General features: G+C 34.1%; 2 protein-coding genes across 2 annotated transcripts; both read left to right on the top strand.

Annotated features, from left to right (window-relative positions):
* The first annotated feature begins 5647 nt into the window (after positions 1 to 5647).
* LOC131070275 (vegetative cell wall protein gp1) lies at positions 5648 to 12765 on the top strand. The gene is made up of 2 exons (XM_058005784.2): positions 5648 to 7369; positions 12430 to 12765. Exons 1-2 carry the CDS (start codon positions 5741 to 5743, stop codon positions 12508 to 12510), a joined length of 1710 nt encoding a protein of 569 aa, XP_057861767.2. The 5' UTR covers positions 5648 to 5740; the 3' UTR covers positions 12511 to 12765.
* Positions 10456 to 11690, top strand: LOC131070277 (pectinesterase inhibitor 10-like). Its single transcript, XM_058005785.1, has one exon. It carries the CDS (start codon positions 11043 to 11045, stop codon positions 11529 to 11531), a length of 489 nt encoding a protein of 162 aa, XP_057861768.1. The 5' UTR covers positions 10456 to 11042; the 3' UTR covers positions 11532 to 11690.
* Positions 12766 to 13575: the final 810 nt, after the last annotated feature.

Below are 13575 nucleotides of genomic sequence, written 5' to 3'. Positions count from 1 at the left end.
CCATCTCCGAGATCCAATCCATCAATTCATCTGAATCTAACTTCCCATCATATTTTGGTGGGGTAAAATGAGGTTTAGTATTCACCCTACTCAAAACCCTCAAAAACCTTGCTTCATTCGAATCAACCGCTGATAGGTTTGCTTGTTCTGTCGGGGCTTCTTCTCCTTCATTTTCACTTACATATTCAATATGTCGGCCTCTTCTCTGGGCTATCTCCATGGCTTCCAACCGAGCTACTATCATCTCCATCACAGCAGGGTCTGCATTCCCACACGCTCCACCATTCCTAGTTCCTCTTCGCGCCATCGTTCATGCTAGTCCTCTACAACCGCAGATTGGATCCGCAATCCGCCACCCTGCACCAAAATTTCAGGTTACGCAACCTCCAGAATGAAACTTTGCTTTGATACCACTTGAAGTAGTCACCGGTGAGGAGGGACCTCAAAGAGATCAATCTAGACCAGTCAACAAGAGTAAACACAACGAAAACACAAAGATATGATGGAGGCAATGCATAACATATTATTTTATTGCATGAAAATTGATTACATCCAACTGGTAACAACTGGGTTACAACATACCGACTCACGGGCCTGGTAGAACATACAAAATAGGTCACAACCGGGACCTTAAATCTTGATATCTGTTTTTAATGCACAGTCTCGCTACTTGATTCTCTGATCTATTACTTTCTAATGCACAATTACAATTATATATATCGATCCAAAGGATCCAGTCGGCCCAAAAGGGATCAAAACCTGAAGAACAAGACCTAACATGTAAAATAACAAGGTCGGCCTCCGCCAAGAGATTCCTCCAAAAAATCCAAAGGATGAAACGCATATCACGGGAAAAGGTCGACCACACACCAAGGAACATCGAAATCAATGCCCAAAGCTCCGCAAGCTTCAAAAGGGGTTCCAGTAGATCACCAAAATAGGTCTAGGCAATCGGTAACAAGAATTGCCAACTGGTAAGAAGAAACTGTCAAGGAAACCGATAGCAATATCTTGCCATAAAATGATCCAAATGCGATGCAGTCTGGAAGAAAGAAATACGATCAAGTCTTCAAGTAGAATCCAACTCCACAGGATCCAGTGAGCCAAAATTGAGACACATAGAAAGGAAAACTAAAACAGAAAGCAAAACATAAAGGAAAATGTTTTTGGTTGATGCAAGATTGCTATGAACCGAGGATGCTCCTGCATCAAAAGAGATAAACAGTATTAGTCATGTTTAAGGGATCATTATCATGAATTTCATAGAAATCACCAAAACTTGTGAATGTTGAATTAAATAGGGTAATCAAGGAAATAATGAAGGAATATCATTACATGGTTACCAATGTCCTAGATTAGGCATGAGTCTATCTCCTATAGTCTATTGGTACAAATAAAAGATGGTGGTTTCTCTCAGTCACCATGAAAATTTGTCATCCCATTCCAACATAATACAAACTAGAGCTAGATGTTGTAATATAAGGTCAGTGATATTCCTAGGTAGGCTTTCTCATGGTGTCACAACTAAAGATTCATCATTTTATATTTTCCTATCCCCATTCTTTAGGAATGGAGACATGTGACAAATTTATTCAAACTATCTACTTGAGAGGGTTTCAAAGTAAAGGAATTGGTTATATATAAATTATAGGTCAATTAGTTCAAGAGAAAAATCAGTGGTTATATGAGTGAACACAATCATTCATCACTGTATCAATCCATCAAAGCATCATTATAATAGGTAATCCTAAATAATATTGGACAAGTAGGTTAAAATTTTGATTAGTATTGACTTCAATCTTACATAAGATTTATCTTGAAATATCTCATAGATAGTCCTAAATCTAGATGAAGCAATCCTAAATGTCTACTACTACTATTATTCAATCTATAAATATGAATAATGGATCATAATATTGTCATACCTTTTATAAGAGGACTGTCACTGGTTGTAAGACTTTTATATATGCAAATAAAATAACAATGTATACATACAAAAAATATAATATTATATTTCAATACACACACACACACACACACACACACACACACACACACACACACACACACACACACACACACACACACACACACACACACACACACACACGCACGCACAAAAGTCCATGTATGGATACAATAAAGATATGTAGGCATACAAAAAAATATGCCTTAACATAGACTTATTCCCTTTCACTTTTGTGAGTAATTGAATGCACCAAGTCACCAATTTCTATGACAAATTGGATATGCTATGTGTTTTGTTAATATAAAGGCAAAAGATCTAGTGGGGACCTACCATTCATTAGAACTAACCAATCGTGTTAATTTTTTTATTGGACGCGTTGCCTTTCTTTCTCAAAATGTTTAGTGGGTTGTTGATTTGTGATACTTAGATGATGACAAATTAAACTTAATAAATAATGTTGTTCAGTTTTACCATCAACCAATGGGTTCAAATAAACAAAAAACACCACTCCTCTAGGAAATCTTATAACTTGTCAATCTTTTATTTCTCATAGGTTGTTAAATTGAAAAAAATGAATAATTTGTGATCCTTTAGCCCCTTTTAAGCCATATTTCAATTGTGATAATGTGATCTTTGCAAATTAAGACAAAGAAACCAAAATTTGCTAGTGTAGTGAAAAATCACTACATTAACATCTCATTTATATATTTTATCACCTCCAAAACATATAAATACTTGTTAGTAAAGAAAATACAATTAAATATTCTCCAATCAACAAGCAAGTATACAACATACCAATGTAGAGGTCTAAATAAATGGTTAGCTTCTAAGCATGTGACGTTATTGCACACCCCCTACCCCCAAGAGATGGCTCCATTTATTGTTGTTTGAACCCCACCCTCAATTTTGTGGGCATGAAGTGTTTCTAGGTACATTTTAACCATTTGTTTTTGTTTTCGATGTTCTCACAGTTGCTATGGAGAGCTCCATTTTAGGTGATGGGGAACTCTTTATTAACATGAGGAGAGTGCGGATTGTTTGGGGAAAGAGATAAATCAAAGTTGTGTTGAGAGTAAATTGATATAAACATATACTATTGAGGACCACCAATGAGAGTTCTTATAGTTATTATTATAAATCTTCAATCTATCAACTACCTTTCTAGTTTTTAAGAGAATGTACCTAGAAGCATTTCATTGCATACTAATTTGAGAATATTGAATTTTTTGAATTGAAAAATAAATTTATTTTAGAGATAATAAATAAATGAGTAACAGATTCTAATTACATCCATGAAACCAAACAGTATATAGAATTAAAAGCTACAATAAAAGAACATTACAAAAATACAACCACAGAATACAATAGCTGCCTCACCAATAGGCATATAATATTAAGAACAACTACCAAAATAAATAAATAAATTTATATAAATAAACTTTAAATCACCTTACATCTGTACAAACAAAATAGACCTTTCATCTCATGACACTTTACACCCTTTTAAATGCTTGATAAAGTTTAACTACGAATTCAGGAATCTCTTTTCAATGGTACTGTTTTTGTAAAATGAGATTGCCTTTGAAATCTAATCTGGATTTGGGCCAAATTAAGACTCTAAAATTATTAGCATTTCTACAATGGTATTTGTTTGGGACACAAAAGTAAAGTGGCATTTTTTAGGGCACATTTTGTGTCGGTAAGACTACTCTTCCTCTCTATAAAGATTAGGGCTTATGAATTCACGTGTTCCACTGCAGGAGGACATCTTTAACTTTTCTGTTCCCACCAATTATTGCACCACCCCAAACACATGTGCTGCAGCCTGTTCACTACCCATGCCTTCAAAACATTCTTGATACAAGTACGGTGAAGAAAAAGTATGATACAATTCTTTTTTATTTTTGGTTCATTCACTTTGGTACATATTCAATGCAATGCCTCTAAAATTGTTATAGTTTTAATACAATAGTCATTATAATTAATTTTACATATTTTAAGTTTCTAAATGGTACATTTGTTTATAGTTATTGTTTTGGGTAGTAAATATGAACTCATTTATAGCTATTGTTTTGGGGTAGTAAAGAACGAATGTTGTGGACCTTTATGCGTGGAAGGGTTAAAAAGTGGTTATTCCAAAGTATTGTTGGAAACAAATTACCTATTGTCCCATTATCCATTAGCTTTAACAACAAAAACATTGCATAATTAATCCAATACTTATGCACAAATGCCCCAATAGTTATACAGTATTGGTACCAATAAAGTTGCACACTTGATCTAATTACTAACTTATTTTCAATAAAATGGGGGGCTATTGGTCCACCAGATAATTATTTAGTGGACTTTTAATTAGCAAAATTTAGTGAATGGTAATTGGAACATGTGCAACTCTAGGGGATAAGGTCTAAAGGAGATGTGGGTAGTTAAAATATTCTATCTTTTGTTTTAGATGAGTGAAAATATAAGGTTAAATTTTGCATTTTTCAAAATCTTATCTTACAATTTTGAATCACTTCCAAATTTGTACAACAGTTTATTTAATGGTGTCAAGTTTCGACAATTCATAGTGAATTATTGCAGTTGTTTCTAGATTAGATGGATCACACTTGTGATCCATTATTAGGATGATAAAGAGAGCTCAATGAGATAAAAATGTTTTTTTGTCATATCTCTTGCTTATAACTAAAGTTTCAAGGCCGGATCATCAAATATGATGCCAAATCAGCATACCTTTGTTGAGATGTTCAAATAGAACCAAAGAAAAAGATTATACTTGTAGTTGTGCACTAAGTCATGTCTTATTTTTGTGTTGATATGGCATCACATGATTTGTGGTTTTTAAGATCTAATAAATACAATTCATTCAATTATTAGTTCTTGTGACCAACACTAACAACTTTAAAGTCACATTTGTTAGTGCTATATTATTTAAAATATTAGATATTAATGAACAAATGTTATAGCAACTATTGAAATATACTCAATTATTAGATCTTTTTCCAAATAAATCTATTATTTTCTTGAAAATTGACTCAACAATTATATTATAACAAACATATTTTAGATTAAAATTTGTAAAAAAAATAAAAATACAAGCTTCATGACTTGTTATTATTTAATCTAGTGTAGCATTCACAGCTTGTGTAACTATTGTCTCTCAGCTTTATGTTCATGTAACTTTTGTCTCTCAGCTTATTTCCATGTAACTTTGTTTTCAATCTTTATGACTGAATTATTGATTGTTTAACTATTTCTTTGAACTAAATTTGATAGCATTCATTCTTATAGGAAGTTTTAATTAATTATTCAATCTAAAAACGGTCAACATACATAAATTGCTTAGTCTTATTTCATTCATTGAATACCTAACAGGGTACAACTTCTATTTTTCGGCTTTAAAAGAGGAGTTCATTGTGTTGGCAGTAAAGTGGTGGAGAGTATAACGGTGCATTAATGTACATTTACTTGGCCTGGATCGTCAGCAAATTTACTGTTCATCTACCTCTCTTTTCAATTAATTACAAAACATTAACATTATACAGTTTTCTAAGCATATCACAAAGCCAGCCATAATGTCAACTTAGAACAGGAAATCAAGCGCCACGTTTCTCCGTACTATATGTTGGGTAGTGATTCGAAAGCTTTAATGAAATCATGAAAAGTATTGTTGGACTTGGGATGCAGCTCGATTAAATGTGAGGTAATATTTCTACAGAAGTGGAGGTTGAAGCTTAAAGAAGTCTGAGGAATCTAATTGCAGTGATCTCCATGGCTACTTTATGTTCAAATCATGTACATCAGCTGGCGCTCATAGTCACAGGAATACTGTGCACATTGCCACAATGTATGGCTCAAATGCCTTCTATCGCTCCAGCAAATTCTCCCTTTTATCAAAGAAAAAACATTAATGGTGTTCCAGCACAGGCTCCTGATAACCCTTTACCTCCTAAAGTAAGCCTTGCCATGTCTCCCCTTGATCCTCTTCTATCTCCTTCTGCAACTCCAGTGTTTACTCCTATGACTTCTACACCCTCTCTGGCACCCACTGCAAACGGCCCACAATTACAATCCCCTGTTTCCCAGGCTCCCCAAACCACTTCCATGTCTCCACTGGTTTCTCCACAGTTGCCCTCTGCTTCATCTCCCACTTCCGCACCTACTGCATTCCCACATTCATCACTCTCTCCCCAGCCATCCCCTACTTCATCTCCCTCTTCCGCACCTATTGAATTCCCACTTTCAACACTCTCTCCCCAGCTGCCCCCTGCTTCATCTCCCACTTTTGTACCTAATGAATTCCCACCTCCATCACTCTCTCCCCAGCTGACCCCTCTTTCATCTCCCACTTTTGTACCTACTGAATTCCCACCTCCATCACTCTCTCCCCAGCTGCCTCCTCCTTCATCTCCCACTTCAGCACCTACTGGATTCCCACCTTCAACACTCTCTCCCCAGTTGTCCCTTGTTTCATCTCCCACTTCTGTGCCTATTGAATTCCCACCTTCAACACTCTCTCCCCAGTTGTCCTTTGTTTCATCTCCCACTTCCGCACCTATTGAGTTCCCACCTTCATCACTCTCTCCCCAACAGTCACCTGCTTCATCTCCCACTTCCTCGTCTACCGAATTCCCACCTCCATCACTCTTTCCCTGGATGTCCCCTGCTTCATCTCCCACTTCCACGTATACTGGATTTCCACTTTCATCGCTCTCTCCTCAGATGTCTCCTGCTTCATCTCCCACTTCCTCACCTACTGAATTCCCACCTTCATCACTCTTTCCCTGGATGTCCCCTGCTTCATCTCCCACTTCCACGCCTACTGAATTTCCACCTTCATCACTCTCTCCTCAGATGTCCCCTACTTCATCTCCCACTTCCTCGCCTACTGAATTCCCACCTTCATCAATCTTTCCCTGGATGTCCCCTGCTTCATCTCCCACTTCCACGCCTACTGAATTTCCACCTTCATCACTCTCTCCCCAGCTGCCCCCTGCTTCATCTCCCACTTCCGTGCCTACTGAATTCCCACCTTCATCACTCTCTCCCCAATTGTCCCCTGCTTCATCTCCCATGTTTGCACCCACTGCATCCACACCTTCATCACTTTCTCCAATGTCCTCCCCTGCTTCATCTCCAATTTCTGCGCCTGCTGCATTTCCACCTTCACAGTTGGCCCCTGATTCATCTCCCATCTCTGCACCTTCTGCAGCAGTGCCCATCTCTTCTGCTCCACAGATCTCACCATCCATGGAGGCGCCAGTAATATCTCCTTCGCCGGTTTCTTTGAAGACAAGTCCATCGCCTGCAGAGGCGGCTCCCGAGATCTCACCAACGCCAGCGATTGCGCCCAGTTTTTCACAAGCGTTATCTCCCTTTTCGCCTGCAACACTTGTAGAGGTATGTCTGTCATTTTTATTTGCATGTTTCTTAGAGATAGATGGTTTGCATATTGTTGGTTTCAGATTCCTCATGACTATAAGAAATTTGGTACCTCAAATAATCTTGGGTATCTGTTATCAGGAACCTCTGATTAACATTGGGCAAGGTTTTTTCTTTTTCCAAGAATGATTTAGGTGTCAATATTTTTAATTGTAATTAGGAAATTTATAATTAAATTTGTGGAATCTTTATTTTGTTTAAATATTAAATGTAGTGAGGTTTTTAAAATTGTTGAAAATGTGAAATTAAAAATTGAGATCTGTTGATCTTGATTGTTTTAAGATTAGATTGTGTGTGCGTATTTTGCATCAATGTTTTGGATCATACTCTGTGATCGCATTGATTTTCAACCTGATGATGGATCACTAAGTGTGATCTGAAAATCTAATCCGGAAACAATCAAGATCAATAACTCATGGATTGTGGAAACTTGATGTCTCTTTTGAGATCTATTGTCATTGTTTAAATATTAAATGTAGTGAAGTTTTTTAAATTGTTGAAAATATGAAATTAAAAATTGAGATCTGTTGTCATTCTTGAATAAAAAGGATTTATCATTATTAAAAAAAAGTTAGTTTAACATGAAAGAAAGTTAAATATTATAGATAAGTAATCAATTTATTTTATAATGAAAAATATAAATATTTAATAATTTTTTTATTTTTATGATTTTTATCGTTCTTTATTTTTTCAATTTGATTTTAATAGTAATTAATTTAAAGGAAAAATATAGAAACATATATTTAATTTATGAGGGTAGAATTCTAGAGATATAAGATTTCCACATTGAATTGTAAATAAATTAAGATATTATTGGTGAAGTTTAAGATTTTTTTATTAAGATAATAATCACCAAATCAATATATAAATTGTGTTAGATTAGTATAATTAAACTTCACCCATTAAATAAGGTTAAAATCTAATTTATGAGGATGGAAGAACTAATATTTTAGCACACCAATCATCAAACCAAGGTCAACCTTAGTGTATATATATGTGTGTGTGTGTGTGTGTGTGTGTGTGCGTGCGCGTGCGCGCGTTTGGTGCTCTCTCTCTCTCTCTCTCTCTCTCTCTCTCTCTCTCTCTCTCTCTCTCTCTCTCTCTCTCTCTCTCTCTCTCTCTCTCTCTCTCTCTCTCTCTCTCTCTCTCTGTGCGTGCGCGCACGCGCGCGCGCGAGCGTTCAAGTGTACATGCATTATTTTTCTTACCTAGCTTTCATCCTCATTAATTAAACTTAAACCTTATCTAATAGGTGAGGCTTGATTATAATATTTTTAACACAACTTATATATTGATTTGTTGATTGTTATATTAAAATGTTAACTAATTTACTATCATATATATACATATATTTTTGTGTGTGCATACATATATATGTCTATATATCTACATATAGATGCATGTGTATATGTATATATACATGTATGTTTGAATGTATACATATGCATGGATGTATTAAAATGATGTATGCACATGTATGCATTATTTGAATACATTATACATGCAAATTAAACATATATCCCAATGGTCAAGATTCATTTTATTCTAAGTCCATGGTCATATGGTATTTGATGAGGCATGAAGTTGAGTATGGCTTGCTAGCATGTCAGGTTAAGGCTAATATATCAATTACATGTAGTGGGTTCTTATTTATATTGTACATGGACGGGTATGAGTCCAATGGGAAGGTTAAAAATATTGTCTAGGTTCATGCTTGTTGACCTATTAAGTGTAAAATACTCACCCTTGTGTTTATAAGAAAGCTAATTAAGTACTCAAGAACCTACTATCATTGATCAACATTGTAATAGAATGTAACACATAGCCTATGACACATAACTCAAGCTAAGCACTTAAGAACCTACTTTCATTGATCAACATTGGAATAAAATGTAACGCATGGACTTACAAAGCATAGCTCAAACTTATCGCATGATTAATATTTCATTTAGAGAATCAAAACTATGAGACTAAACACATGCTTTTAGGCCACAAAGTTTCAAAGATATGAAAAGCACAAAGAGATGGAGCATAATGTTTCAATGAAATTCAAAAAAGCATTTAACATGATCAAGAAGAATATAGAGTGATGTGAGGTAGTACTTCAAACACAAAACACAAGATCGAACCATTATACATAGATACAAAGTCCTTTTGAATCATGAAGTTTTAATCAAGTTCAAACTCACAAATAAAAAGTTTCAAAACTAGCATTTGACAACACCTAAAATGAACATAAATAGGACTTTACCATAGAGGTATGAGAGAAAACCTATTTTAAGATTCGTTTGAACCTAAGCTAATGAAAAATTAAACTATCACAAAATACTCGTGAATCTCAATGACTGATTTTGTGATTGAATTGACTACTTTAGGCATCACGTATTGTTACACCACACAAGTCTTGAAGATAAAATGCAAAGACCATCATGGACCTCATACTATACTGCTTAAATTAATGAAGGTCTTGCATATTGTCAAACAATAAATATTTTATGTAATGATATTCCAACAAACAAATCCATTATACTATATACATTTTCAATGATATATGTAAATGAAACTATTAACACTGTTGCAAATCAAGAATAACTCAATAGTCAATGACCATACAACAATAAACACATTCCCACAAATACACTTCTATTTTTCTTCAATGACCATACAACAATAAACACATTCCCACAAATACACTTCTATTTTACTTCTTTTCAACTATTTTAAATAATTATGTTTATAATATGATACAATGCTTGATCCAATTATTATACCCAACTTATTGTTCATTCCCACAAATACACTTCTATTTTTCTTCTTTTCAACTATTTTAAATAATTATGTTTATAATATGATACAATGCTTGATCCAATTATTATACCCAACTTATTGTTTGTGTTATGTTATATATGCTTTTTATTAACTCACCTAATATTAAATTTTACATAAGGTCTCTAGTTTTTGAAAATTGATTTAATCAAATAATGACTTTAAATATGTTTACACTAGTACCAAGTAATTTGTCAAAAAGAGTTAATATTCAAACTTATAGCCATGTGAAAAATTAGTGATTATGTGACCCTTATTTAAATATTATAATTTTAACATCTCTTTCATTAAATTTAAGTAATGTCTTTTCCATCAAATTTGTCATAACTATTACACTTATCACTTTCATCGCTTTCTCCACAGCTACCACCTGCTTCATCTCCTATTTCTACACCCACTGCATTCCCACCTTTCACTTTCTCCACGGTTACCCCTGGCTTCGTCCCCCATTTCTACACCGATTATACTCCCACCTTCATCACTTTCTCCACAATTTCCCCTTACTTCATCTCCCATTTTTACATCTCCTCCATCTCCCCTTTCCACACCCACTGAATTCCCACCTTCATCACTTTCTCCACACATGTCCCTACATTGACACCTGTTTCTACATCCCCTACATCATCTCTTATTCCCGCGCCCACAACATTCCCACCTTCATCACTTTCTCCACACGTCACCTCCATTATCCCCTGTTTCATCTACCCCTACATTCCCACCTTCATCACTTTCTCCACAGTTGTCCCCTTCTTCATCTCCTATTTCTGCCCCTGCTGCATTCTCACCTTCATCACTTCCTCCACACATGTCACCTACATCATCCCCTGTTTCTACACCCTCTTTGTCATCTCCCCCTGCATCACTTTCTCCACAGTTGTCCCCTGCTTCATCTCCCATTTCTGCCCCTGCTGCATTCCCACCTTCATCAATTTCTCCACAGTCATCCCCTGCTTCATCTCCCATTTCTGTCCCCACTGCATTCCCACCTGCATTACATTTCCCAGAGTTGTCACCTGCATTCTCACCTTCATTACATTCTCCAGAGTTGCCCCCTGCTTCATCTCCCATTTCTGCAACTGTACCGAGCTCTGCTTCTCCACAGATCTCGCCCACCGTGGCGCCGCCTGAGATTTCCCCTTCGCCGGTTTCTTTTAAGACAAGTCCATCGCCTGCACAGGTGGCTCCCGACATCTCACCAATGCCGGCGACTCCACCCAAATTTTCACAAGTTTTATCTCCCGTTTCACCTGCAACACTTGAGGTATGTTTATATTATATTAATAAGCCTATTTAGCATTTTTCTCTCCACGTTTCTTTAGAGATAAGATGGTTACAGGTTCTTGACGAATCTATAATGAATTTGGTACTAAACAAATAATCGTAGGAGTTATCAGCCAACCTGTGATCAACAAACAATGTTTAAATTCTGTGTTCTTCAAGGTCGATTATTTTATTTTTGGTGTAACCATATTAATAAATATGGTTTTTTTATTTAATGAAATATTAAACATTGTGTGGTCTTGTGATTTTTGAAAATGTAAGATTTAAAATAAAGATATCTTGCTTTTTAAAATAGAAGATTTTATCATTTTATTAATTAATATATATAATCATTAAAATGATATGAACTTTCTTCAATCTATTATATTCTTTATTATAATTTTTAATTTCTGAGTTCAATTGTGTTGAAGTTTTTACATCAATGTTTTTATGATCAATCATCTAATTTTTGAATTCTATTGTGTTGAAGTTTTTACATCAATGTTTCAGACCACACTCCATGATCCATCATCAGGATAGTAAAGATCATTGATGTAAAAACTTCAACACAATCAATTCAGAAATTATAAGAATGATATTATAACAATTCTTAATATATTATTTATAGATTAAAATTTAACCTATACTTATTTTTTATTAAAATTTTATGACTTTTATAATTTTAATGATCTAGTAAATTCCTGACTACATAAGTAACTTGTTGATTAAAATAATATCTTTGTAAATTTTCTAAAATATTTATACATAAAATTTTTGAAATTAAAATTAACTAAAGTTTCCCTTTATCAAATTTATCACAATTGTAATTACAATATACCCATAAGGTTTTTTTAACAAAACAAAATTGCATTTTCTAATTTCAGAAATTTATTATTTACTTGTTAAAATGGTTATTGTTTTGCTCTTTTCAGGGATCATGGGCTACTTCAAGAACTAAATTGGGTGTTTCAGTTTCAATTGTTTTACCTGTCTATTTGTTGCTGTTTGTATGAGTACACAGATTTGCAGACCGTAGTAAGGTGGAAGATAGTTTGGTTATTCTATGAACTGTGCAAGTAATTTGAATAAAACCAGATTTCTTAATTCTATTTATTTCTTCTTTCTTTATGTAATACAGTGGATAAAATTGAAGATCTACCTGTGAATAGAATGATAGAAAGAACACAGAATATGGAAAGTACCTCAGTAAGACATGTATCTTATATTTTTACAGTTTGTGATATTAATAAGAGTGTTTCAGGTATCAATTGTTGTGTATACTTTGTTTTAAAACATTTCAAAGCACTTCAATGTTTGTGGATATAATATATAAAGAAATAAATAGTATTATTTTGATCATTATTTTTGAAATTGAATTTTGAGTCATAATTTGTATAGTATTTTTTTTTGTAACATAAGTAGTATTATTTTGATCATTAGTTTTGAAATTGAATTTTGAATCATAGTTTGTATAGTATTTTTTTTAAAGTATTTTTTTCGTAATTGATTGTGAATTTAAAAAAAAAGGTTAGAAATTGCAATTAGGGAGTTAAACTAAGTTCAAATATTTGATTTGTGCTAATTTCTAGACGTTTGCTTTGAACTTTTAAATTTCTGTGTGTTATCTTCACATACAAAATTGGGTTGTAGGCTTTGGAGTTTGTATATGACAAAGATATTTCTCCCAAAAATCAATAATGATGCCAAGTGAATGACTTTAAACAAGGTTAAAGACAAGACGTAGTAGTGTGCTATGTCCTCAAATGCTGCAATAGTAGTGATATTAGTACATGATTCTTTTTAGGATTTGTAATGCATGTTGATTTTTTTTCATTTAGTCTCTAGGTGTTTGAAATAAATTCTAAGGGCAAGTCCCTTTATACAACTTCTCAAATATGAAAATGAAATGTTTCATGCATCAAGTTGAAAACTAGTAGCGAAGTGAAGGGAAAATAAATAGGCCTAGATTTAATTTTCAATTTTAAAACATCTTATAAAATCTCAAGTGTAGAAGTGACTTAGCTTGTTTATGTAAATGTGGATCTAACCCAGGAAGGCAAAGGGCAATTTGTAAATGG

This window comes from Cryptomeria japonica, chromosome 4 (assembly GCF_030272615.1).
Source record: "Cryptomeria japonica chromosome 4, Sugi_1.0, whole genome shotgun sequence".
Taxonomy (NCBI): Eukaryota; Viridiplantae; Streptophyta; class Pinopsida; order Cupressales; family Cupressaceae; genus Cryptomeria; species Cryptomeria japonica.
The sequence above is the reverse complement of the archived record's forward strand: the minus strand, read 5'-3'. Positions and strand labels throughout refer to the sequence as shown.

Bases quoted from the DNA above. Each gene is read 5' to 3' on its own strand.
- LOC131070275 (XM_058005784.2), top strand. From the start codon at position 5,741: ATGGCTACTTTATGTTCAAATCATGTACATCAGCTGGCGCTCATAGTC. The intron at 7,370-12,429 runs GTATGTCTGTCA...TGCTCTTTTCAG, and splicing joins CGCCTGCAACACTTGTAGAG to GGATCATGGGCTACTTCAAG.
- LOC131070277 (XM_058005785.1), top strand. From the start codon at position 11,043: ATGTCACCTACATCATCCCCTGTTTCTACACCCTCTTTGTCATCTCCC.